The sequence below is a fragment of the Scyliorhinus torazame genome, chromosome 14 (genome assembly GCF_047496885.1).
Source record: "Scyliorhinus torazame isolate Kashiwa2021f chromosome 14, sScyTor2.1, whole genome shotgun sequence".
Classification (NCBI taxonomy): domain Eukaryota; kingdom Metazoa; phylum Chordata; class Chondrichthyes; order Carcharhiniformes; family Scyliorhinidae; genus Scyliorhinus; species Scyliorhinus torazame.
In genome coordinates this window covers 171,202,026-171,227,009 of record NC_092720.1, presented here as the reverse complement: position 1 = coordinate 171,227,009, position 24,984 = coordinate 171,202,026, and the positions used below count along the sequence as shown (strand labels likewise).

At 52.1% G+C, this 24,984-nt stretch overlaps 1 protein-coding gene across 1 annotated transcript in view; it reads right to left on the bottom strand.

The window, feature by feature from the left end:
* LOC140389076 (uncharacterized) overlaps nt 1-24,984 on the bottom strand; it is a 114,687-nt gene that overhangs the window by 38,300 nt on the left and 51,403 nt on the right. Inside the window, exon 10 of the mRNA XM_072473237.1 lies at nt 7,963-8,253. Within this exon, the coding sequence (XP_072329338.1) occupies nt 7,963-8,253 (291 nt within the window). The remainder of the gene's footprint in view (nt 1-7,962; nt 8,254-24,984) is intronic.

The following is a 24,984-nucleotide window of genomic DNA, read 5'->3' as shown; positions in this document are numbered from 1 at the left end:
GATATACAGGAGAACAGCTAAGGTCGTTCGTTTGGTAGCGAGTGTTGACCCTGAACGTACTTGCTTCTGGTGATGCTGGTGGATGGGTCTCTCCGCTTTGAGAGCCAAGTCCAAGAGAACGAAGCTCTCATGGGGAGTTCCTTCTTATACTTGGTGGGGCTTTGCGCGCTTTTAGGCGGGCCTTAAACTTTGTCCCAATTAATTGGGCCGCTTCTCGATCACGGTTATCAATCTTGACCAATAAAGGGGTGGGCGCCCTGATGGCTGGGCGTGTCTTCGTTGGCCTCGCTTTGTTTGTGCTTTTCGGTTGGGGAGCTGGCTCCGGGATGTCTGCAATAGAATCGGTTGCCTGAGTGTCATTCCTTTGTTTCCCGGAGATGGGCCATCAATTTGCTAATCGACCCATAGTTTCAATTCCGTCTGGGAGCTGTTTCCCAAATATACATTCAGGCTCTGTGCCTGCTTGTTTTCTAGCATTGTCCACAGTTCCCTATATTCTTTGCGAGCGTCCATTTTGTATTCTGGAAGTGGCCATCCCAGATGGCTACAGGTCCTATCCCAAACCTGTGTGCTTTTCGGTTTCCTTCTTTAGCACTATGTTGGAGGTTGTTAATTTTGAATTGGAGCCCTGTCCCCTGGTTGCTGTCGGGACTGCCAGGGCTGAAGACAGGGGCAGAGAGGAATGTTCTCGACCTCGCCTTGTTGATTGCCTGGAGGCAGGTTCTGCTGGGGTCGAGGTCCCCAACCCTACTGCAGCCTGGTGAAGGGACCTTATGGAGATCCTGTATCGAGTGAAGGGCAAGTACATCGTGAGGGGATCGGTTGAGGGATTCAATCAGAAGTGGTGGCCTTTCTTTGCCTATTTTAAGGAATTAATCACTGTCAGTTACTAGAAGGAGAGAAGGGTTGGAAATGGGGAAAAGGGGATTAGGTGCATGGGTTTCAGCTACGTTTAGTATTTTTTTTCCATGTTGTAATGGTGGTTTTGCAAAACAGCTATGTTTTTGTGTATCATTTGGTAAATTTGAAAAACTTTAAGAAAAGCATTTTTAAAACCTCCCCCACTCATCACTCCTCCAGCAGTCATTCCTCCACTCCCCAATCCTGAACTGTTAAACAACACTTCCACTACCCACTCCCTTAGTATTGAATCTCTGATAGGGCAGTGCTCCCTCAGCATTGACCATCTGACAGTGCAGCACTCCCTCAGTATTGACCCTCTGACAGGGTAGTTCTCCCTCAGTATTGACCCTCCGACAGGGTAGTTCTCCCTCAGTATTGACCCTCCGACAGGGCAGCTCTCCCTCAGTATTGACCATCTGACGTGCAGCACTCCCTCAGTGCAGACCCTTTGACAGTGCAACACTCCCTTCGTATTGAACCTCTGACAAAGCAGCTCCCTGTCAGTATTGACTCTCTGACAGGGCAGCACTCCCTCAATATTGACCCTCCGACAGAGCTGTTCTCCCTCAGTATTGAACCTCTGACAGGGCAGCATTCCCTCAGCATTGATCATCCGACAGGCCAGCACTCCCTCAGAAACATAGAAACAAAGAAAATAGGTGCAGGAGGAGGCCATTCGGCCCTTTGAGCCCGCACCACCATTCAGTATGATCAAGTCTGATCATGCAAATTCAGTATCCCACTCCTGCTTTCTCGGTATACCACCTTAGATGCAAGGGGCACGCCCAGCTCCCTCTTCAATATATCAAACAAACTGGCCCCAACAGCTTTCTGTGGTAGAGAGTTCCACAAGTTTACAACTCTCTGAGAGAAGAAGTTCTTCCTCATCTCAGTCCTGAATGGCTTATCCCTTATTCTTAGGCTGTCACCCCTAGTTCTGGACTTCCCCAACACCGGAACATTCTTCCCGCATCTAGCCTGTCCAGTCCCATCAGGATTTTATATATTTCTACGAGATTCCCTCATTCTTCTAAACTCCAGTGAGCACAAGCCCAGTCGATCCAGTCTTTCTGCATTTGTCAGTCCTGCCATCCAAGGAATTAGTCTGGTGAAGCTTCGCTGGACACCCTCAGTAGCAAAGATGTCCTTCGTCAGACCAGGAGACCAAAACTACACACATTACTCAAGGTGTGGCCTCACCAAGGCCCTGTGTAACTGCAGCAAGACATCCCTACTCCTAGACTCAAATCCTCTCGATATGAAGGGCAGCATGCCATTAGATTTCCCCACCGACTGCTGTACCTGCATGCCAATCTTCAGTTACTGTTCCACGATGACACCCAGGTCTCGTTGCACTTCCCCTTTTCCTAAACTGCCACCATTCAGCTAATAATCTGCCTTCCTGTTTTTGCCACAAAAATGGATAACCTCACATCTACCCACATTATATTGCATTTGCCAAGTATTTGCCACCTCAGCCAGCCTGTCCAAGTCACCCTGCAGCCTCTTTGCATCCTCCTCACAGCACACACTGTCACCCAGCTTTGTGTCGTCTGCAAATTTGGAGATATTGCATGCAATTCCTTCGTCCAAATCATTAATGTATATTGTGAACAACTGGGGTCCCAGCACTGAACCTTGTGGTACCCCACTAGTCACTGCGTGCCACTGATGTCAGGACTGACCCAGTGACAGTGCAGCACGCCCTCAGTACTGACCCTCTGACAGTGCAGCACTCCCTCAGTACTGACCCTCTGACAGTGCAGCACTACCTCAGTACTGACCCTTTGGCAGTGCAGCGCTTCCTCAGTACTGGCCCTCTGACAGTGCAGCACTCCCTCAGTACTGACCCTCTGACAGTGCACCACTCCGTCAGTACTGACCCACTGACAGTGCGGCACTCCCTCAGTACTGTCCCTCTGACAGTGCTGCACTCCCTCAGTACTGACCCTCTGACAATGCAGTACTCCCTCAGTACTCACCCTCTGACAGTACAGCATTCCCTCACTACTAACACACTGACAGTGCAGCACTGACGCAGTACTGACGATTAGAGAGTGCACCACTCCCTCAGTACTGACCCTCTGACAGTGCAGCACTACTACAGTACTGACCCACTGACAGTGCAGCACTCCCTCAGTACTGACCTCCTGTCAGTGCAGCAGTACCACAGTATTGATCATCTGACAGTGCAGCACGTCCTCAGTACTGGCCTCTGACAGTGCAGCACTCCCTCAGTACTGACTCTCTGACAGTGCAGCACTCCCTCAGTACTGACTCTCTGACAGTGCAGCACTCCCTCAGTACTCACCCTCTGACAGTGCAGCACTCCCTCAGTACTGACCCTCTGACAGTGCAGCACTCCCTCACTACTGACTCTCTGACAGTGCAGCTCTGCCTCAGCACTGACTCTCTGACAGTGCAGCACTCCCTCAGTACTGACCCTCTGACAGTGCAGCACTCCCTCGGTACTGACCCTCTGACAGTGCAGCACTCCCTCAGTACTGACCCTCTGACAGTGCAGCACTCCCTCAGTACTGACCCTCTGACAGTGCAGCACTCCCTCAGTACTGACCCTCTGACAGTGCAGCACTCCCTCACTACTGACTCTCTGACAGTGCAGCCCTCCCTCACTACTGACCCTCTGACAGTGCAGCACTCCCTCAGTACTGACCCTCTAACAGTGTAGAACTGACTCAGTAGTGACTCTCTGACAGTCCAGCAGTACCACAGTATTGATCCTCTGACAGTGCAGCATACCCTCAGTACTGTCCCTCTGACAGTGCAGCACTCCCTCAGTACTGACCTTCTGACAGTGCAGCACACCCTCAGTACTGACCTTCTGACAGTGCAGCACTCCCTCAGTACTAACCCTCTGACAGTGTAGCACGTCCTCAGTACTGACTCTCTGACAGTGCAGCACTCCCTCAGTACTGACCCTCTGACAATGCAGCACCCCCTCACTACTGGCCCTCTGACAGTGCAGCACTTCCTCAGTACTGACTGTCTGACAGTACAGCACTTACCTCAGTACTGACCCTCTGACAGTGCAGCACTCCCTCAGTACTGACCCTCTGACAGTGCAGCATTCCCACAGTACTGACCCTCTGACAGTGCAGCATTCCCTCAGTACTGACCCTCTGACAGTGCAGCAGTACCACAGTATTGATCCTTTGACAGTGCAGCACTCCCTCAGTACTGACCCTCTGACAGTGCAGCACGTCCTCAGTACTGACCCTCTGACAGTGCAGCACTCCCTCAGTACTGACCCTCTGACAGTGCAGCACACCCTCAGTACTGACCCTCTGACAGTGTAGCACTCGCTCAGTACTGACCCTCTGACCGTGCAGCACGTCCTCAGTACTGGCCTCTGACAGTGCAGCACTCCCCCAGTACAGACCATCTGACAATGCAGCACCCCCTCACTACTGGCCCTCTGACAGTGCAGCACTCCCTCAGTACTGACTGTCTGACAGTACAGCACTTAGCTCAGTACTGACCCTCTGACAGTGCAGCACTCCCTCAGTACTGACCCTCTGACAGTGCAGCACTCCCTCAGTACTCACCCTCTGACAGTGCAGCACTCCCTCAGTACTCACCCTCTGACAGTGCAGCCCTCCCTCACTACTGACTCTCTGACAGTGCAGCTCTGCCTCAGCACTGACCCTCTGACAGTGCAGCACTCCCTCAGTACTGACCCTCTAACAGTGTAGAACTGACTCAGTAGTGACTCTCTGACAGTCCAGCAGTACCACAGTATTGATCCTCTGACAGTGCAGCATACCCTCAGTACTGACCCTCTGACAGTGCAGCATACCCTCAGTACTGACCCTCTGACAGTGCAGCACTCCCTCAGTACTGACCCTCTGACAGTGCAGCACTCCCTCAGTACTGACCCTCTGACAGTGCAGCACTCCCTCAGTACTGACCTTCTGACAGTGCAGCACACCCTCAGTACTGACCCTCTGACAGTGCAGCACTCCCTCAGTACTGACCCTCTGACAGTGCAGCACTCCCTCAGTACTGACCCTCTGACAGTGCAGCACTTCCTCAGTACTGACCGTCTGACAGTGCAGCACTCCCTCAGTACTGACCCTCTGACAGTGCAGCATTCCCACAGTACTGACCCTCTGACAGTGCAGCATTCCCTCAGTACTGACCCACTGACAGTGCGGCACTCCCTCAGTACTGTCCCTCTGACAGTGCTGCACTCCCTCAGTACTGACCCTCTGACAGTGCAGTACTCCCTCAGTACTCACCCTCTGACAGTACAGCATTCCCTCACTACTAACACACTGACAGTGCAGCACTGATGCAGTACTAACGATTAGAGAGTGCACCACTCCCTCAGTACTGACCCTCTGACAGTGCAGCACTACTACAGTACTGACCCACTGACAGTGCAGCACTCCCTCAGTACTGACCTCCTGTCAGTGCAGCAGTACCACAGTATTGATCATCTGACAGTGCAGCACGTCCTCAGTACTGGCCTCTGACAGTGCAGCACTCCCTCAGTACTGACCCTCTGACAGTGCAGCACTCCCTCAGTACTAACCCTCTGACAGTGCAGCACTCCCTCAGTACTGACCCTCTGACAGTGCAGCAGTCCCTCAGTCTTGACCCTCTGACAGTGCAGCACTCCCTCAGTACTGACCCTCTAACAGGGCAGCACTCCCTCAGTACTGACTCTCTGACAGTGCAGCACTCCCTCAGTACTCACCCTCTGACAGTGCAGCACTCCCTCAGTACTGACCCTCTGACAGTGCAGCACTCCCTCACTACTGACTCTCTGACAGTGCAGCCCTCCCTCACTACTGACCCTCTGACAGTGCAGCACTCCCTCAGTACTGACCCTCTAACAGTGTAGAACTGACTCAGTAGTGACTCTCTGACAGTCCAGCAGTACCACAGTATTGATCCTCTGACAGTGCAGCATACCCTCAGTACTGACCTTCTGACAGTGCAGCACACCCTCAGTACTGACCTTCTGACAGTGCAGCACACCCTCAGTACTAACCCTCTGACAGTGCAGCACTCCCTCAGTACTGACCCTCTGACAATGCAGCACCCCCTCACTACTGGCCCTCTGACAGTGCAGCACTTCCTCAGTACTGACTGTCTGACAGTACAGCACTTACCTCAGTACTGACCCTCTGACAGTGCAGCACTCCCTCAGTACTGACCCTCTGACAGTGCAGCACTCCCTCAGTACTGACCCGCTGACAGTGCAGCACTTCCTCAGTACTGACCGTCTGACAGTGCAGCACTCCCTCAGTACTGACCCTCTGACAGTGCAGCACTTCCTCAGTACTGACTGTCTGACAGTACAGCACTTACCTCAGTACTGGCCCTCTGACAGTGCAGCACTCCCTCAGTACTGACCCTCTGACAGTGCAGCACTCCCTCAGTACTGACCCTCTGACAGTGCAGCACTTCCTCAGTACTGACCGTCTGACAGTGCAGCACTCCCTCAGTACTGACCCTCTGACAGTGCAGCACTCCCTCAGTACTGACCCTCTGACAGTGCAGCACTCCCTCAGTACTGACCCTCTGACAGTGCAGCATTCCCACAGTACTGACCCTCTGACAGTGCAGCATTCCCTCAGTACTGACCCTCTGACAGTGCAGCAGTACCACAGTATCGATCCTTTGACAGTGCAGCACTCCCTCAGTACTGACTCTAACAGTGCAGCACTCCCTCAGTACTGACCCTCTGACAGTGCAGCACGTCCTCAGTACTGACCCTCTGACAGTGCAGCACTCCCTCAGTACTGACCCTCTGACAGTGCAGCACACCCTCAGTACTGACCCTCTGACAGTGTAGCACTCGCTCAGTACTGACCCTCTGACCGTGCAGCACGTCCTCAGTACTGGCCTCTGACAGTGCAGCACTCCCTCAGTACAGACCATCTGACAATGCAGCACCCCCTCACTACTGGCCCTCTGACAGTGCAACACTCCCTCAGTACTGACCCTCTGAGAGTGCCGCACTCCCTCAGTACTCACCCTCTGACAGTGCAGCACTCCCTCACTACTGACCCTCTGACAGTGCAGCACTCCCTCAGTACTGACCCTCTGACAGTGCAGCTCTGCCTCAGCACTGACCCTCTGACAGTGCAGCACTCCCTCAGTACTGACCCTCTAACAGTGTAGAACTGACTCAGTAGTGACTCTCTGACAGTCCAGCAGTACCACAGTATTGATCCTCTGACAGTGCAGCATACCCTCAGTACTGACCCTCTGACAGTGCAGCACTCCCTCAGTACTGACCCTCTGACAGTGCAGCACTCCCTCAGTACTGACCCTCTGACAGTGCAGCACTCCCTCAGTACTGACCTTCTGACAGTGCAGCACACCCTCAGTACTGACCCTCTGACAGTGCAGCACTACCTCAGTACTAACCCTCTGACAGTGTAGCACTCCCTCAGTACTGACCCTCTGACAGTGCAGCACTCCCTCAGTACTGACCCTCTGACAGTGCAGCACTCCCTCAGTACTGACCCTCTGACAGTGCAGCACTCCCTCAGTACTGACCCTCTGACAGTGCAGCATTCCCACAGTACTGACCCTCTGACAGTGCAGCATTCCCTCAGTACTGACCCTCTGACAGTGCAGCAGTACCACAGTATTGATCCTTTAACAGTGCAGCACTCCCTCAGTACTGACCCTCTGACTGCAGCATTTCCTCAGTACTGACCCTCTGACTGTAGCATTCCCTCAGTACTGACCCTCTGGCAGAGCAGCACTTCCTCAGTACTGACCCTCTGACAGTGCAGCACTCCCTCAGTCCTGACCCTCTGACCGGGCAACACTTGCTAATTTTGGATCGTTTGCCTGCAGTGGGTTGGCGACCTCAATGCTGTTTCGGAACCGGATCTGTGGGTTTCCTGTTCTGTGCTGCTGTCGAGGTGTTATACAGAGTAGAGTTCCATCATGCCAGGCTGCACCCATTGCCACTCAGGGCAGTTCCACTGGCATTCCGAACCGGTGCCCATTCTCCACCCCACCTCATGGCCTCTCTTTCCTCCCTCCCCTCCCACCAGGAAGCCATTTCCTTACCTGCATGGACTCCTGTTGTGAGGCAGAAAGTTAGCACAATGAGAGGTGTCCCTGCCATATGCATCTTCCAAGCCTCCATCCTGGAGAATATGAAGACTATCCGGAGCAAACACTGGCAGCAGCAACCGTGCCTGGATCTGAGTGACTCCGGTCCACTGCCTGGCTGCACTCCTGACCAGGATCCTCTGTCTAATAGCCGCCCGGATTGAAGGTCTCCCGGAGTGAGTCTGACACTGTGCAGGGGAGGGGCTGAAACATTGGTCAACCAGTCCAACCGGTCGGCGTGCGGTCAGTTTACCAGCACAGGGAAGGGGAAGTGCTCAGAATGAATTCCCAAAGCCCTGTGAGGCAGCACGCTGCTTCCATCACAATTCGTGTGGACAAGGGTCGAAACCTCTGCCCTTCGTTAGAAATGAGTCCAGAGTACAGCAGTTCCGGGAAGACTTCTGCAATCTTGCTGGGAGGACAATACAATGTGTCAGCTTTGTTATTCCACCGGAGGGGTGATAACCACAGCCTCTCCCGGTCACCACACCCACACTAGGCAAGGTGCAGCAAGCTGTCCACTCTAACCTGGCACCTCCTAATGTCTCTCCTGTCGGATTGCATCACCTGCAAAAAGGTGCCTCAAAGAAAAACTCATTTGTTAAAACTCGAGAGCTGCATTTTAAACTGTGGGGTCAATTGGCCGAGGCCCGCCCCGCCATGCTCCGTTGCCGACCGACCGCGCTCCCAATGGCGTGGGCTACCTGCCCTCACACTGTCGCGGTTCCTCTGCGGACTCAGTCCGGCGCCACAGTCGGGGGCGGGCCGATCGGAGCGCTTCATTCGGGCCTGGGGGCCACTGTTCCACACCATGGCTACAGTGCGCGGGAAGGGACGTTTTCCCCCCCACCATGGAGATACATCCATGTTTCTGATGTGGCTGAGATATTCAGTTATTCTGAATGGGATATTTATTAGAAAGTTTATTTTTAACCATGGGAACCCCATTCTTTTAATTTTACACATTTTAAATGGGAAACATGACTTTTACTGACCAAGTCCTAGATAATAGGGAGTTAGGTCTATTTTAATTTCTGTCATAGAATCCCTACAGTGCAGAGGAGGCCATTCAGCCCATCGGGTCAGCACCGACCCTCTGAAAGAGCACCCCACTTTGGTAGGCCCACTGTTGCTAACCTTCTCCTTGGTTCAATTGCTCTGTTTTATTACCTTTGCTCTCGTGTCGCCAGGTATCTTTACCGCCACAAGGTTCAAGTCCGAGTAATGATCAATAACCCAATACACCGATTAGTAAGGTTTAAATCAAAGCACATTTATTATACACAGTAATCGCTACTCATGCACAAATTCTACGTCTAAGCTACTTCTACAACTAACAGGCCTATACTTAACTTCGGACTGGCCCACCAGGTCAGGGGAACAAATGGCCTTTCGTTCGGGTTCTGAGTCTGCGGGATTCGAAGTTGGTACGGATTGGTAGCTAGGAGCGCCTATCTCGTAGCGAGCGTTGAATTAAGACTTACGGGCTTTCGGCGATCACAGCACCAGTCACGGTCAATGTTGGTTCGTGTTGCTGGGTGACCCGGGCAGGAAGAAGAGGTGAAGAGAGAAGAAGAGAGCGATTTGAACTTGGGGCTCAACTCTTATAGTCCCCAGGGGCTTCCCGCCTTTCGGGGCGGACCCTGTACCTGGTCCCAAGTGATTGGACTTTGTCCCAATCGCTTGGTTCGATTTTCTCCAATGCTGGAGCGGTTCCCTGATCGATGGGCGGTCTTGAGGTGCTCGTTCACCTCCTTTGTGTTGGCTCCTGCTGGCGCCGAGGAGTCTGGCTTTGCTTTGTGTGTCCAAAATGTTACTTATTGTTCCCGGGGATTGCTCATCAGTATGCAGATGGCTGTTACTTTGTTATGCTGATGGTCGCTGGTATCGATGTTGCCTGGCCTTTGCAGAGGTAAATACACAGCAAACCTGCAGCTGCTGGTTTCTGTCTATGTTGGCTGACTTTCCCATCAACCTTTGCCGTTCGCCATTTTAAATCGGGAGTTGGCCAATTTCGGTGGCTACACCACCTAACTAAGGGCAATTTAGCTTTGCCAATCCACCCAACCTGCACATCTTTGGACTGTGGGAGGAAACCGGAGCACCCGGAGAAAACCCACGCAGACACGGGGAGGACGTGCAGACTTCACAGACAGTCACGGCAGGCTGCGATCGAACCCGGCACTGGGAGGCAGCAGTGCTAGCCACTGTACCGCCACTAATCACGAGTACACCAATTCCATAAAAGTACTATATTTAACAGACACATCTGTGTATGCTACTCGGGACAGCTGTGATTTGCCAAGTATTGGGTGAAAGTTCTCAGAAAGTTCAGATTTATTTTGAAAGGAAAGTTTTTTCTCAGGTTCAGCAGGTCTATGTGTGCGATATGGCCTATCTGCTAGTCAGGAGCAAGTTGTTTACATGGCGACACTCACCTCACTACAATAGCCCTCACTGCCCATCCCCTCATCCTGTCTACTCAACCCTGCACTCCTCCGCCCCTCAATACATATCCCTGACATCCATCCCTCACTCCTTTATTTCTCTCCTCTCCAACCCTCACTCCCCCACTGTCAATCTCCAACCCTCAATCCTTCACCCACCTGTCACTCCTCATCCTCTGACATCCAGCCCTCACTGCTTCATCCCTCACTTCACTCTTTGTTCCTTCACATCCACCTCTCACTCCTCGTCCTCTGACCACTCCACACTTTACTCTTCCATCCCTCAATCATCCACCCCTCGTTCCTATACTTCTCACACCTCCACACCTCACTGCTAATTCCCCCACTCATCCATCCCCCACTCCTCATGCCCCCACTCCTCTGTTCCTCACTCATACTCCACATTTTCTCCCCTCTCACTCCTCCACCTCTTACTCCTGCACTCCCCCTTACTCTTCCTCCCCTCACTCATCCACACATAAGCCCTGTCCCCTCAATTCTTCACCCCTCACTGCTTGCCTCCTCACACATCCACCACTCACTCCTCCACCCATCACATCTCCACTTTGTCCCCTCCCTCCTCCACCCCTCTCTCCTAATCCACTCACTCCTCCACCCCTTACTCCCATCCCCCCAAACTCTCACATCTCCAGCCCTCACTCTTGCCTGCAGACTCCAGTACCTTTTCAGTCCTCTGCCATTTACTTTGCTTTCACCCCTGTCCTCCTCCCCATCCTCTCTCTCACCCATCTACCCCTCACTCCTGGACTCCTCGACCTTCTACCCCCAAATCCCCAAGGATCTAATTCCTCTGGAGAGAGTGCAGAGGAGGTTTACAAGAATGTTGCCAGGGCTAGAAAAGTGTAGCTATGAGGAGAGAGTGGATAGGTTGGGGTTACTTTCCGTGGAACAAAGAAGGCTGAGGGGGTGACTTAATTGAGGTGTACAAAATTATGAGGTGAAGAGATAGAGTGAACAGGATAAAATTGATTTATTTGGTCATAGGTTCAAGATAAGTGGCAGAAAATGTAGAGGGAACATGGGGAAGAACCTTTTTACGCAGAGGATAGTGGGAGTCTGGAATTCGCTGCCCAATTTGGTAGTGGAGGCAGAGACCCCAAACTCTTTTAAAAAGAACCTGGGTCTTAAACCTTAAATGCTGTAAAACAGTGATTTTCAAACCCAGGTTCATGACCTGCGGGTGGGTCGGGTGCGGGTGTCAGGAGGGTCGCGGGGCCATACGTTGTTCCCGATCACAGGACGTCACGCCCAATGGCCGCAAACAGCTTTTCACAATACCGACCGCGACCAGCTTTCAGAATGCCGGCGGTCTGTACCCCCCCCAGCAGTGCACAGGCTCTGAGCCCAGCCGGGTAGACCGCCTCCTCCTGATGTCAGCATGTTGACCCAGTGAAGGGAGGTGTCCTGAGATGAGACCACTTAAAACTGAATAGGATGACACTCGAATAGTAAAAGCTGTGAAGTAGGTAGCAGCAGACACAAGCAACACTGAGAACGTGCTAACGTTGGGTGGGCAAAGACGGACTTATCACGTCGATGAGCTGTGCAGGATAAACTGCCGCAAGTTAAAAAGACTGGAGAAGGTCGGGCCCCACGACGATTCGATGGAGGCTAAAACTGGGAACCCCCAGGAGGGACCCAATGGCAGTATGATACAAACCATTGTTATTGAGCATAAGAAGTTGTTCAGAAAGATGGTTGAGAGAGGATATGATTCAGAAGTGCCCGAGACCGAGCAGAAGACTTGGTGGGTACGGCAGGTCAAAAGATAACCTGGAAATTGCAGCTGTCATATTTGCTGCTATGATGTTCTGAGTCTGTATGTACATCAAGATTTAAACCCCATGACTAATGCTTCAGGGCAGCCATGGAGAAACATCACTGAGGATTTAGAGGGAGAGACAGCCAGCCTCCACCCTGCACAGATAGGTCCTCGCAGTCCGGTGGTGATCCAATTTGATTTCTTCAGAACAAGTTAAAAGTGAACTGGCAAGATTTCTTTCAAACTTGGAATTTGAATCGGTTTGAAGGAAAAATAAAGGACAAAGGAAAATAAATTGGAGCACACAAGTTAACTATTTCAGCATGCGATTGATTGGTTTTTAAATTGCCCAGAAACATGTGTAAATTTCTTGATACAAGGTTGGATTGTGGATTTATGGAAATTTAATGACACCAGTTAAAAGTAGAAATTTTAAGCAAGCTCTATAGGAAATTTGGAACAAATGTGAGAATTCTATTGTGCGATCACATCACCTCTGCTGGGGAACAAGGGTTTTGTAGCTCATAATGTGTTTGAGTGAAATGCCTTTGAGATTTGAATTTAATAAAGGAGCGGTGATGCCTATGAAATCAGTTGTTGAGGATTGGCTTAAATGAAAAGAAAAAGATAAATTAATCAAATAAATAATTTGAGTCTTGTAATGAAGAAGAGTAGAGGATCTTGTTTATTCTTTAGCCAAGAGAGTGTCAGCTTGCAGTTCAGCTAGAGAAGGCTGATGATTAACTGAACTTGACGAGCAAAAATTGTGTTTTGTTTGTTTTGGGGAGAATCATCGAGTAATGTTATCATTAAGGTTTATCTTTCTGGGGCATTAACCTTGAGTTTTTAAATTACAGATATCGGAAGTGTAGAAAAACAAATGCAAGGACAATTACATAATTCATGTTGTTTATTGTTGTTTCAAAGCACGTGCTGTCTGAAGTTGTGATTTTTGAAGTTTAATCTTTTAAATGATTTAAGTCAAAACAGATGACAAAAACCTGCAGTCATGTTTGCTGGTCAGAGGTATGATTCCAGGGTATCTTTGAACAACGTATGGGAATTTTGATCTGGATATAAATTCACATATGTAAGAATGAGACCATTTTAATTTAATAGGATTGATTGGAGTTTGGGATATCTGAAATGATTATGGCTGACCTGTGTTGGATTGATCTTGTGTTAAAAATTCGGATCAGGTTGAAAAAAATAATTATTCCTGACACAACTAATACAACGGGGAAGAAAGGAAACAAATTTTGAAGAGAAAAAATGGTTATAAAGTAGAGATTAATGAAGGTCCTCATCGTGTTTCTGGTTAAGTCAAACAAAGGAGGGTGGTGATGTAATGATGTCCAGTTGAAAACCTTTTCAAACAGCAGAGAATTAACCCTTGCCTGTTAACAGCTGAAGATGCTATTTTTTTACAGGAATTGAGAAATTTAAGTTTGAATTATCAGATATTCCAGACTAATGGGTTACATTTTGCCCCAAGCAGAATGAATCTTTTGTGTTTTACTTTCTAGGTAACTGCAATTGGAACAAGATTTGCAGTAGCTTCGAGAATTTCAGAATTTATTTGTATACTTTTAATAGTGCAGCAATAGTTGGCATAATTTAAAATCTAGTGGGAGGGTAAACAACCCTTGCAAAACCTCGACAAGGTTTAGCAAATGGGGAAGGATTAGCAAAGACAAAATAAAGTGGGGGGAGGAGGAGGTGCAGCTTTTTTCCAATCTAAAGAAAGCAATGATGAAGGTGCCCGCCCTGTGGTTGCCGGAGCTCAGTAAACCATTCCACATCTTCTGCCATGAGGATAGTGGAATCCAGGCCGCTGTAGTAGCCCAGAGGCATGGGGATAAATTAATACCGAGGTTATTACTCCGCCCAAATGGATGCGGTAGCCACAGGCATGCATCGATGTGTGCCGGCTTTGGCGTGCGCCTCATGGGCAATAAATGCATCCGAACCCATCACACTGACGGGTAAGATAATCCCCCTTAGCCCTCACACCATTGTTCAAATCTGAGAGGCTGGAAGACTGAAGGATGTCTCGGATAGTCGGCGCCCAAAGTAGGAAGCTAATATTGTTACCTGGGGACAGACATGTGGAAATTTGTAAAGATATGAGGGAAAATCCCACAATCGGGTTAACGATACAAGGAACGGAGCATGAATGCGTTGTGGAAGTAGAGGAGGACACTAGTGGAGGCTTTGCAGAAGAGCTACTAGTGGGAGAGGGAATGAGCAACGTAGATGTGGATGGAGCAAGGAAGTATAGAGGAGGAGAGCCCCGTACAGCATGGGCTGTAATGGATAGTGAAGGTGAGTTGATTGCAGGAGAACAGATCCCTGGGAACCACTCAGCTCCAATAGCTGGATTTTTTTAAAAAAAATGTTTTTACTGGTTTTGCACATGATATTATTACAAATATACGCACAGAAAAATAAAACACAAAAGACGCAGAAAACACGTTACAGCAAAGAGGGTCCACCCCCCACCTTTCTTCTCTTTCCTTTTTAAAAACAAAAGAGGGTGGAGGTGGCACCCGGGTGGTGCCCCTAATGCTATTTACATTTTTCCGTACGGTTGGATCAGCACCTGCCGTTGGTCATTCCTTCTTCCTGTTTCTTCTTACTTTCTCTCGCCTTGCTATGGTTATGTGGTCGCTGTCTTCCCCTGTGCTCTCCTCCCAGTTTGTGTCCTCTTCTTCCTTCTGGCTCCCCTCTATTGTTCTCCTCCCTGCCCTCCTCCCTCCCTGCCCCCCCCCTCTCCCCCCCCCCCCCCCCCTTCTCTCTGCTACCCCATTTACTTTACTGCTGGGTTTGGCTACCCTTCTGGCTCCCCCCCCCCCCCCCCTCCCTCTCTTCTATCTTGTCTTGGCTACTTGTCCCTAGCTCCTGGCTGCTTATTTATTTATGTGTTGGCACAAACATGTCCCGGAACAGCCGGGTGAATGGCTCCCATGTTTTGAGGAAGCCATCTTTCGGCCCATGGATAGCGAATTTGGAGAAACTCCGACAGGTCGAACAGCCAGTCTGCAGCTTTAGGTGGTGCTGCTGACCGCCAGCCGAACAGGATTCTACGGCGGCCGATCAGGGAGGCAAAGGCAAGGGTGTAGCTGGAAGTACTGGCTGTTGGTGTTGTTTGTCCGTACGCTCGCCATGGGAGTGTTGTACAGGAGCATTACCCAGGAGGTGAACCCTGTTCCAAGTCCGAACCACTCCAGTACCTCTATGAGGTAATGCACTTGACTCTGTCGAACGGCTTTTTCTGCGTCCAATCACCTCAGGGGTTCTCTCTCCAGATGGGATCATGATCACGTTGAGCAGGTGCCTGATGTTCGATGTTAGCTGTCTACCTTTGACAAAGCCCGTCTGGTCCTCTGCGACCTCCTCTGGAACGCAGTTCTCCAGCTTTTTGGCTAGGATCTTGGCCTGTATTTTGCCGTCTACGTTTAGTGAGATGGGTCTGTATGAACAGCATTCAGTCGGGTCTTTGTCTTTCTTTGGTATTAGCGAGATTGAGGCTTGTGCTATTGAGATTGAGGACGCATACAGCATGAGAATTTAATCAAGGACTTGATCCTGGCCACCCGACAGCCCTTAGAAGCAGCCGTGATTAAGGTCCAAGCCCATCGAAAAATTGAGAATCATGCACAGCAAGGTAATAGTTGGGCTAATCAGGCAGCAAAAGACCTATTAGAGCAGGAACGGGTGGGGATGCAGCCTCCAGGAAATGCAGCCATGAAGGCCACAAATAATTGCGATACTGATGTAAGGCAGATGCAAGAACAAGCACTAGTGGAGGAAAAAGTGAGGTGGAAAAATAACAGGGAAAGATAGGCCATAACGGAATATGGAGGAGAGAGGGAAAGATAATAGCCCCCGAGGCCGTGCAACAATCCCTGTTAGACATTGACCATGTACAAGCGCGCACAGGGAGAGACAATAGGATCAAACTATTGAAGGAATGTTGGTGGTGAAGGGAATGGACAGGGATGTGGCCGAATTCTGCCAGCGATGCATACAGTGCGCCCTGGTGGAACCAGGCCGTCCTTGCAAGATAAAAATGGGAAGTCAGCTCCGGCCCAAGGGACCAGGGGGAAATTTGCAACCCGATTTTACTGGGCCATTGCCTCGGATACAGGGTAAAGCATACTGTTTGGTGGTTGTAGATCAATTCACCCGGTGGGTGGAAGCTTTTCCGTGTAAGGGCGCCACCGCTAGCACCGTGGCTTTGATATTGGCTAATGAAATAATACCAAGGGGGGGGGGCCTCCAACTGGATTCTGACCAAGGTGCACATTTCACTGGGAAAGTCATGAGGGAGGCTTGTGGGTTTTTTGGCGTCCAGCAAAGGTTCAACATCCCATCCCATCCTCAAAGCTCGGGAATGGTAGAGTGGATGAACTGAACCTTAAAAAACAGCCTTGCCAAAGCCATACTGCAGGATGGGAATAATTGGGTACGGGCCTTGCCCGCAATATTGTTGTGACAAAGATCAACCCCCGCCCGGGGAACGGGTCTAACCCCTTTTGAGTTAATGCCAGGAAGAGCAATGCGCCTCCCGGAGGTGATAACGGGAGGGACGGAACTCGAGATAAGCAAAGGAACTGCACTCCGATATATGAAAGATCTGGTGAACCGCCTGCATGTCCTTAAGGGTCAGGTTATTGCACAGCAACAGCATAGAGATTGGACCAAAATGACTGGAAAGGATACCCCAAAACTACCAACACCAGGGGATAGGGTAATGGTCAAACTCATGAAGGATAAAAAGGGATTAGGGGTTTGATGGGAGGGACCCGATGCAGTAATCCTTGCTGGACAAATATGTGCCTTAAGAGACGAGACTCATAGGGAGAAGATAGAGGGAATGGAAAGGGAGAGGCTAGTGGGGGAGATTTTGCGGGTGGACAGGAGATACGCAGAGGCCCCGGAGGAAAGATTACTTGGGGAAAGGCGACGGCTCCAGGCGGAGTTTGACCTGCTGACCACGGGCAAGGCAGAGGCACAGTGGAGGAAGTCGCAAGGGCGACTTACGAGTACGGGGAAAAGGCTAGTCGGATGCTGGCGCACCAGCTCCGTAAGAGGGCGGCAGCGAGGGAAATAGGGGGAATCAAAGATGGAAGGGGAGCTACGGTTCGAAGTGCAACGAAAATAGATAAGGTATTTAAGGACTTCTATGAAGAGCTGTACAAATCCCAGCCCCCGGGGGGGAAGGGGGGATGAGGCGATTCCTGGACCAGCTGGGGTTCCCGAGGGTGGAGGAGCAGGAGGCGGTTGGTTTGGGGGCACCAATTGGGCTGGAGGAGTTGAGTAAGGGTTTGGGGAGCATGCAGGAGGGGAAGGCCCCGGGGCCGGACGGGTTCCCGGTGGAATTCTATAGATAATATGTGGACCTGCTGGCCCCGCTACCAGTGAGGACCTTCAACGAGGCAAGAGAGGAGGGAACCCTGCCCCAGACAATGTCGAAGGCGACAATCTCCCTGATTCTAAAGCGAGACAAGGATCCACTGCAATGTGGATCGTACAGGCCGATTTCGCTCCTCAAAGTGGATGCTAAGCTATTGGCGAAGGTACTGGCCACTAAGATTGAGGACTGTGTCCCGGGGGTGATTCACGAGGACCAAACGGGATTCATAAAGGGCAGGCAGTTAAATACCAATGTGCGACGGCTCTTAAACGTGATAACGATGACATCGGAGGAGGGAGAGGCGGAGATAGTGGCAGCTATGGACGTGGAAAAAGCCTTTGACCGAGTAGAGTGGGAGTACCTCTGGGAGGTATTGCGCAGGTTTGGGTTCGGGGGAGGGTTTATTAGATGGGTTAAGCTCCTTTACAGCGCCCCGGTGGCGAGCGTAGTGACAAACCGGCGGAGGTTGGAGTACTTTTGGCTGTACCGAGGGACGAGACAGGGGTGCCCCCTGTCCTCCCTGTTGTTTGCATTGGCGATTGAACCCTTGGCCATATCACTTAGGGAGTCTCAGAAATGGAGGGGGATAGTCCGCGGGGGAGAGGAGCATCGGGTATCGCTATATGCGGATGACCTGCTGCTATACGTGGCGGACCCAATGGAGGAGATGGTGGAGGTCATGCAGACTCTGAAGGAGTTTGGAGAGTTCTCGGGCTACAAGCTTAATGTAGAGAAGAGTGAGCTTTTTGTATTACAGGCAGGGGACCAAGAAAAAGGGATAGGGGACCTACCGCTGAGGAGGGCGGAGAGGAGTTTTCGGATAACCAGAAGTTGGGGGCCCTACATAAACTGAATTTGACGAGGGTGGTGGAGCAAATGGAGGAGGATTTTAAAAGATGGGACATGCTCCCGCTCTCGCTGGCGGGTAGGGTGCAGTCGGTCAAAATGGTGGTCCTTCCGAGGTTTTTGTTCGTGTTTCAGTGCCTCCCCATCGTGATCACCAAGGGCTTTTTCAAGAGAGTAGGTAGGAGTATTATGGGGTCTGTGTGGGCAAATAAGACCCCGAGGGTTAGGAGAGGGTTCTTGGAACGCAAAAGGGACCGAGGAGGGTTGGCTTTGCCAAACCTAGAGAGTTACTACTGGACAGCAAATGTGGCGATGATCCGTAAGTGGGTTATGGAGGGAGAGGGGACTGCATGGAAGAGGATGGAGATGGCGTCCTGTAAAGGAACGAGCCTGGGGGCGTTGGTAACAGCACCGCTGCCGCTCTCGCCGACAAAATACACCACAAGCCTGGTGGTGGCGGCAACACTAAAGATCTGGGGCCAGTGGAGAAGACACAGGGGTGCAATGGGAGCATCGGTGTGGTCCCCGATCAGGGGTAACCACCGGTTTGTCCCGGGGAAGATGGACGGGGGCTTCCAAGGCTGGCATCGGGCGGGGATAAGAAGAATGGGGACCTGTTCATTGACGGGACATTTGCGAGCCTAGGGGCACTGGAGAAGAAATTTGAGTTACCCCCGGGAAATGCATTTAGATATATGCAGGTGAGGGCTTTTGTGAGGCGACAGGTGAGGGAATTTCCGTTGCTCCCGGCACAAGAAGTTCAAGATAGGGTGATCTCGGGGGTATGGGTCGGGGACGGCAAGGTGTCGGAAATATACCAAGAGATGAAAGAAGAGGGATAAGCGCTAGTAGAAGAACTGAAAGGTAAATGGGAGGAGGAGCTGGGGGAGGAGATTGAGGAAGGGCTATGGGCTGATGCCCTGTGTAGGGTTAACACCTCCTCCTCATATGCCAGGCTCAGTCTGATACAATTTAAGGTGGTTCACAGAGCGCATTTGACGAGGGCGAGGCTGAGTAGGTTCTTTGGGGTAGAGGATAGATGTGAAAGATGTTCAGGCAGCCCAGGCGAACCATGCCCATATGTTATGGTCATGCCCGGCATTGGAGGGGTTCTGGAGAGGGGTGGCGGGAGTAATATCCCAGGTGGTGAAAGTCCGGGTCAAGCCAAGCTGGGGGCTAGCAATATTTGGAGTAGTGGCTGAGCCGGGAGTGCAGGAGGCGAAAGAGTCCGGAATTCTGGCCTTTGTGTCCCTAGTAGCCCGGCGAAGGGTCTTACTATTGTGGAAGGAGGCGAAGACCCCTAGCCTGGAGGCCTGGATAAATGACATGGCGGGGTTCATAAAATTGGAGAGAATCAAGTTTGCTTTGAGAGGGTCTGCGCAGGGGTTTTACAGGCGGTGTCAACCGTTCCTAGAATATCTCGCGGAGCGTTAGAAGAAGGTCGATCAGTAGCAGCAGCAACCTTGGGGCGGGGGAGGGGGAACGAGAGACTGTTTGAGGGGATGGACGAGCGGGAGATAGCATTGAGGGTGGGGGGAAACGGTACGCGCGGCCAAGAGCCAGTGTATAAAGCTATGTAAATATACCATCTTGCCATGTATATATCTTGCTCCGGGAGAATTTGCGTTATTTTGTGACGGGGGGGGGGGTTAACAAAAATATATTTTTTAAAAAAGACGAGAAACCCAGTCCGCGGTGGTGGCACTGGACGCTGTTGAGACCATACCCTCATGAGTAGTCCCATAGTCACAAGGATTGAGAGAACCCATTGATGGGTCAGTGAACCCAAGGAGCAGGGGGTAGCCATGGCATTGGAAAAGGAATTATCTGGATTAGTAGATGGGCCACCATTGTGGCTCAGGATATGGGACAAAAGCACGGTAACTGAGCGCTGGAAGCACAGGATTCTATTGCGAGCACACTTTGGGGCCCCACTTCATCTCTGGTTGCAACCATCGACATCGACCTCCTCGCCATGGACACAAAGGGTCGTGAAGGTTGGTTGGCGTAGGTCGTGAAGGTCGGCTGTTATGGGTCACGAACGTCGGCCAGCGTGGGTCGTGAAGATCGCCGATGTGGGCCGCAAAACACCCACCGACATCGACCTCACCATGGACACAGAAGGAGCCGGACATCGCTGACAAAAAAACAATGATTGCATGTATACTAATGTCACACGGGTGCGTCGGGATGCTGTAAATGTTATGAGAGACTTAAGGGGAAGGTGTGGTTTAGGTTTTTAAAAAAAAAAAAAATTTTTATTAAAGGTTTTCATAAAATATCAATAACAAAGTGAGAAAGAAAAAAGAACCCAACAGGGTTAAGTACAAAACACAATCTAAAAAAGCAACCCCCCAAACCCCTCCCCCCTGTACATAAACAATAAATTAACATTAACACCCCGTCTTAACACAACAGGTGTATACACCCCCTCAGACCCTCCAGTGTAACATAAACAAAACTAAAGTAAACCCCACCCCCCCCCCCAAGCTGCTGCTGCCATTGACCAATGTCTATCGTTCTGCCAGAAAGTCTAAGAATGGTTGCCACTGCCTAAAGAACCCTTGTACCGACCCTCTCAAGGCGAATTTCACCCTCTCCAATTTAATGACCCCTGCCATATCGCTGATCCCGGATTCCACGCTTGGGGGCCTCGTATCTTTCCACTGAAGGAGAATCCTTTGCCGGGCTACCAGGGACGCAAAGGTCAGAATTCCGGCCTCTTTCGCCTCCTGCACTCCCAGCTCCTCTGCCACCCCAAATATTGCGAGCCCCCAGCCCTGTCTGACCCTGGATCCTACCACCCTCGACACCGTCCTCGCTACGTCCTTCCAAAATTCCTCCAGTGCTGGGCATGCCCAGAACATATGGGTGTGATTTGCTGGGCTCCCTGAGCACCTAACACACTTGTCCTCACCCCCAAAGAACCTGCTCATCCTTGTCCCGGTCATGTGTGCCCTGTGCAGCACCTTAAACTGTATGAGGCTGAGCCTCGCGCACAAAGAGGAAGAATTCACCCTCCCTAGGGCATCTGCCCACGTCCCCTCTTCGATCTCCTCTCCCAACTCCTCCTCCCACTTACCTATCAACTCCGTCACTGAGGTCTCCTCCTCCTCCTGCATCACCTGGTAGGTTTCCGAGATCTTCCCCACACCCACCCACCCCCCCGAGAGCACCCTATCCTGTACTGTGTGTGGCAGTAGCCGCGGGAATTCCACCACCTGCCGTCTGGCAAACGCCCTTACCTGTAAGTACCTGAAAGTGTTCCCCGGGGGGAGCCCGTATCTCCTCCAGCTGACCCAAGCGCGCGAACGTCCCGTCCACAAACAGATCCCCCAACTTTCGTATCCCTGCCCTGTGCCACCCCGAAAATCCTCCACCTGTTCTTCCTGGGGTGAACCGGTGGTTCCCCCGTAATGGGGTCCACGCCGAGGCCCCAACCTCCCCCCTATGCCGCCTCCACTGCCCCCAAATTTTGAGGGCCGCCACCACCGGGCTCGTGGTATACCTCCTTGGAGGGAGCGGCAGCGGTGCCGTTGCCAGCGCCCCCAGATTTGTACCCACACAGGACGCCGTCTCCAGCCTCTTCCATGCAGCCCCCTCCCCCTCCATCACCCACTTGCACACCATTGTCGCATTGGCGGCCCAGTAGTACCCACAGAGGTTGGGCAGCGCCAGCCCCCCCCCTATCTCTACTCCACTCCAGGAACACCCTTCTCACCTTCGGAGTCCCTCGCGCCCACACAAACCCCATTATACTCCTGTTAACCCGCCTGAAAAAAGCCTTCGGGATAAACACAGGGAGGCACTGGAACAGGAACAAAAACCTTGGGAGCACCGTCATTTTGATTGACTGCACCCTACCCGCCAAGGACAGCGGCAACGCGTCCCACCTCTTGAACTCCTCCTCCATTTGCTCCACCAGCCTTGTAAAGTTAAGCCTATGCAGGGCTCCCCAGCTCCTGGCCACCTGGACCCCCAAATATCTGAAACTCCTCTCCGCCCTTTGCAGTGGGAGCTCGTCAATCCCCCTCTCCTGGTCCCCTAGCTGAACTACAAACAGCTCGCTCTTCCCCATATTGAGCTTGTACCCCGAAAAGTCCCCGAATTCCCTAAGCATCCTCATTACCTCTGGCATTCCTCCCACCGGGTCCGCCACATACAGCAGCAGGTCGTCCGCATAGAGCGACACCCTATGCTCCTCCCCACCCCGCACCAACCCCCTCCAGTTCCTCGACTCTCTCAGTGCCATAGCCAGGGGTTCAATCGCCAGTGCGAAGAGCAGGGGGGACAGGGGACACCCCTGTCTCGTCCCTCGGTGCAACCGAAAATACTTGGACCTCCTCCTATGTGTGGCCACACTCGCCATCGGGACCTCATACAACAGCCTAACCCACCTGACAAACCCCTCCCCAAACCCGAACCTCTTCAGCCCCTCCCACAGGTACCCCCACTCTACCCGATCGAAGGCTTTCTCAGCGTCCATCACCACCACTATCTCCGCCTCCCCCTCCCTCGCCGGCATCATGATAACGTTCAAAAGCCTCCGCACATTCGCGTTCAACTGTCTCCCCTTCACAAACCCCGTCTGGTCTTCATGGATGATCTGCAGCACACAATCCTCAATCCTCGTGGCTAAGACCTTCGCCAGCACCTTGGCATCTACATTTAGCAAGGAAATCGGTCTGTAAGACCCACATTGCAGAGGATCCTTGCCCCGCTTCAGGATCAAGGAGATCAGTGTCCGGGACATCGTCGGGGGTAAAGCCCCCCCTCTCTTGCCTCATTAAAGGTCCTAACTAACAGCGGGCCCAACAGGTCCATATATTTTTTATAGAATTCGACTGGGAAACTGTCCGGCCCTGGTGCCTTCCCCGCCTGCATGCTTCCTATCCCTTTGATCAGCTCCTCCAGCCCAATCGGGGCCCCCAGTCCCGCCACCAGTCCCTCTTCCACCTTTGGAAACCTCAATTGGTCCAGGAAACTGCCCATCCCTCCCTCCTCCCGTTTGGGGCTCGGATCGGTACAATTCCTCGTAGAAGTCCCTGAAGACCCCATTGATGCCAACCCCACTCCGCACCACGCTCCCTCCCCTGTCCTTAACTCCCCCGATCTCCCTAGCAGCATCCCGCTTCCGAAGCTGATGCGCCAGCATCCGGCTTGCCTTTTCCCCATACTCATAAACCGCCCCCTGGGCCTTCCTCCACTGCACCTCCGCCTTCCTGGTGGTCACCAAGTCGAATTCGGCCTGGAGGCTGCGCCTCTTCCTCAACAATCCTTCCTCAGGCTCTTCCGCATACCTCCTGTCTACCCTCACCATCTCCCCCACCAGCCTCTCCCTCTCCCCCCGCTCCTTGTAGGCCCTAATAGAGATCAGCTCTCCCCTCACCACCGCCTTCAGTGCCTCCCATACCATCCCCACTCGGACCTCCCCTTTGTCGTTGGTCTCCAAGTACCTCTCTATACTTCCTCGGACCAGCTCGCTCACCTCCTCGTCCGCCAACAGCCCCACCTCCAAGCACCACAGCGGGTGCTGGTCCCTCTCCTCCCCCATCTCCAAGTCCACCCAATGCGGGGCGTGGTCCGAAATGGCTATTGCCGAATACTCGGTATCCTCTACTTTCGCTATCAGCGCCCTACTCAAAATGAAAAAGTCGATTCGAGAATAAACCTCATGGACATGTGAGAAGAATGAAAATTCCCTAACCCCCGACCTTGCAAATCTCCAAGGGTCCACCCCTCCCATCTGGTCCATAAATCCCCTCAACATTCTAGCCGCCGCCAGCTTCCTACCCATCCTAGACCTGGAGAGATCCGGTGCCGGATCAAACACCGTGTTAAAGTCTCCCCCCATTATCAGGCCCCCCACTTCCAAGTCTGGGATCCGACCCAACATACGCCGCGTAAAACCCGCATCGTCCCAGTTCGGAGCATACACATTGACCAGTACCACCCTCTCTCCCTGCAACTTACCACTTACCATTACGTACCTACCGCCATTATCTGCCACAATGCTCGACGCCTCGAATGACACCTTCTGTCCCACCAAGATCGCCACCCCTCGATTTTTGGCATCTAGCCCCGAGTGAAACACCTGACCTACCCACCCTTTCCTCAGTCTTACCTGGTCTGCCACCTTCAGGTGTGTCTCCTGGAGCATAACCACATCAGCCTTGAGCCCCTTCCGGTGCGCGAACACGCGGGCCCGCTTACCCGGCCCATTCTGTCCCCTTACATTCCAGGTTATCAGCCGGGTCAGGGGGCTACCCGCCCCCCTCCCCCGCCAACTAGTCATGACCCCTCCTCGGCCAGCCACGCGCCCGCACCCCACATCCGGCCCGTTCCCCACAGCGACATACCCCCGTCTTGACCCCCCCCACTCGCTCCAGCTCCTCCTTGACCATAGCAGCAGCAACTCGATCCCCCCCCCCGGCTAGGACCCATCCTAGCTGGTTTACTCCCCCATTGCACTTCCGCAAGTC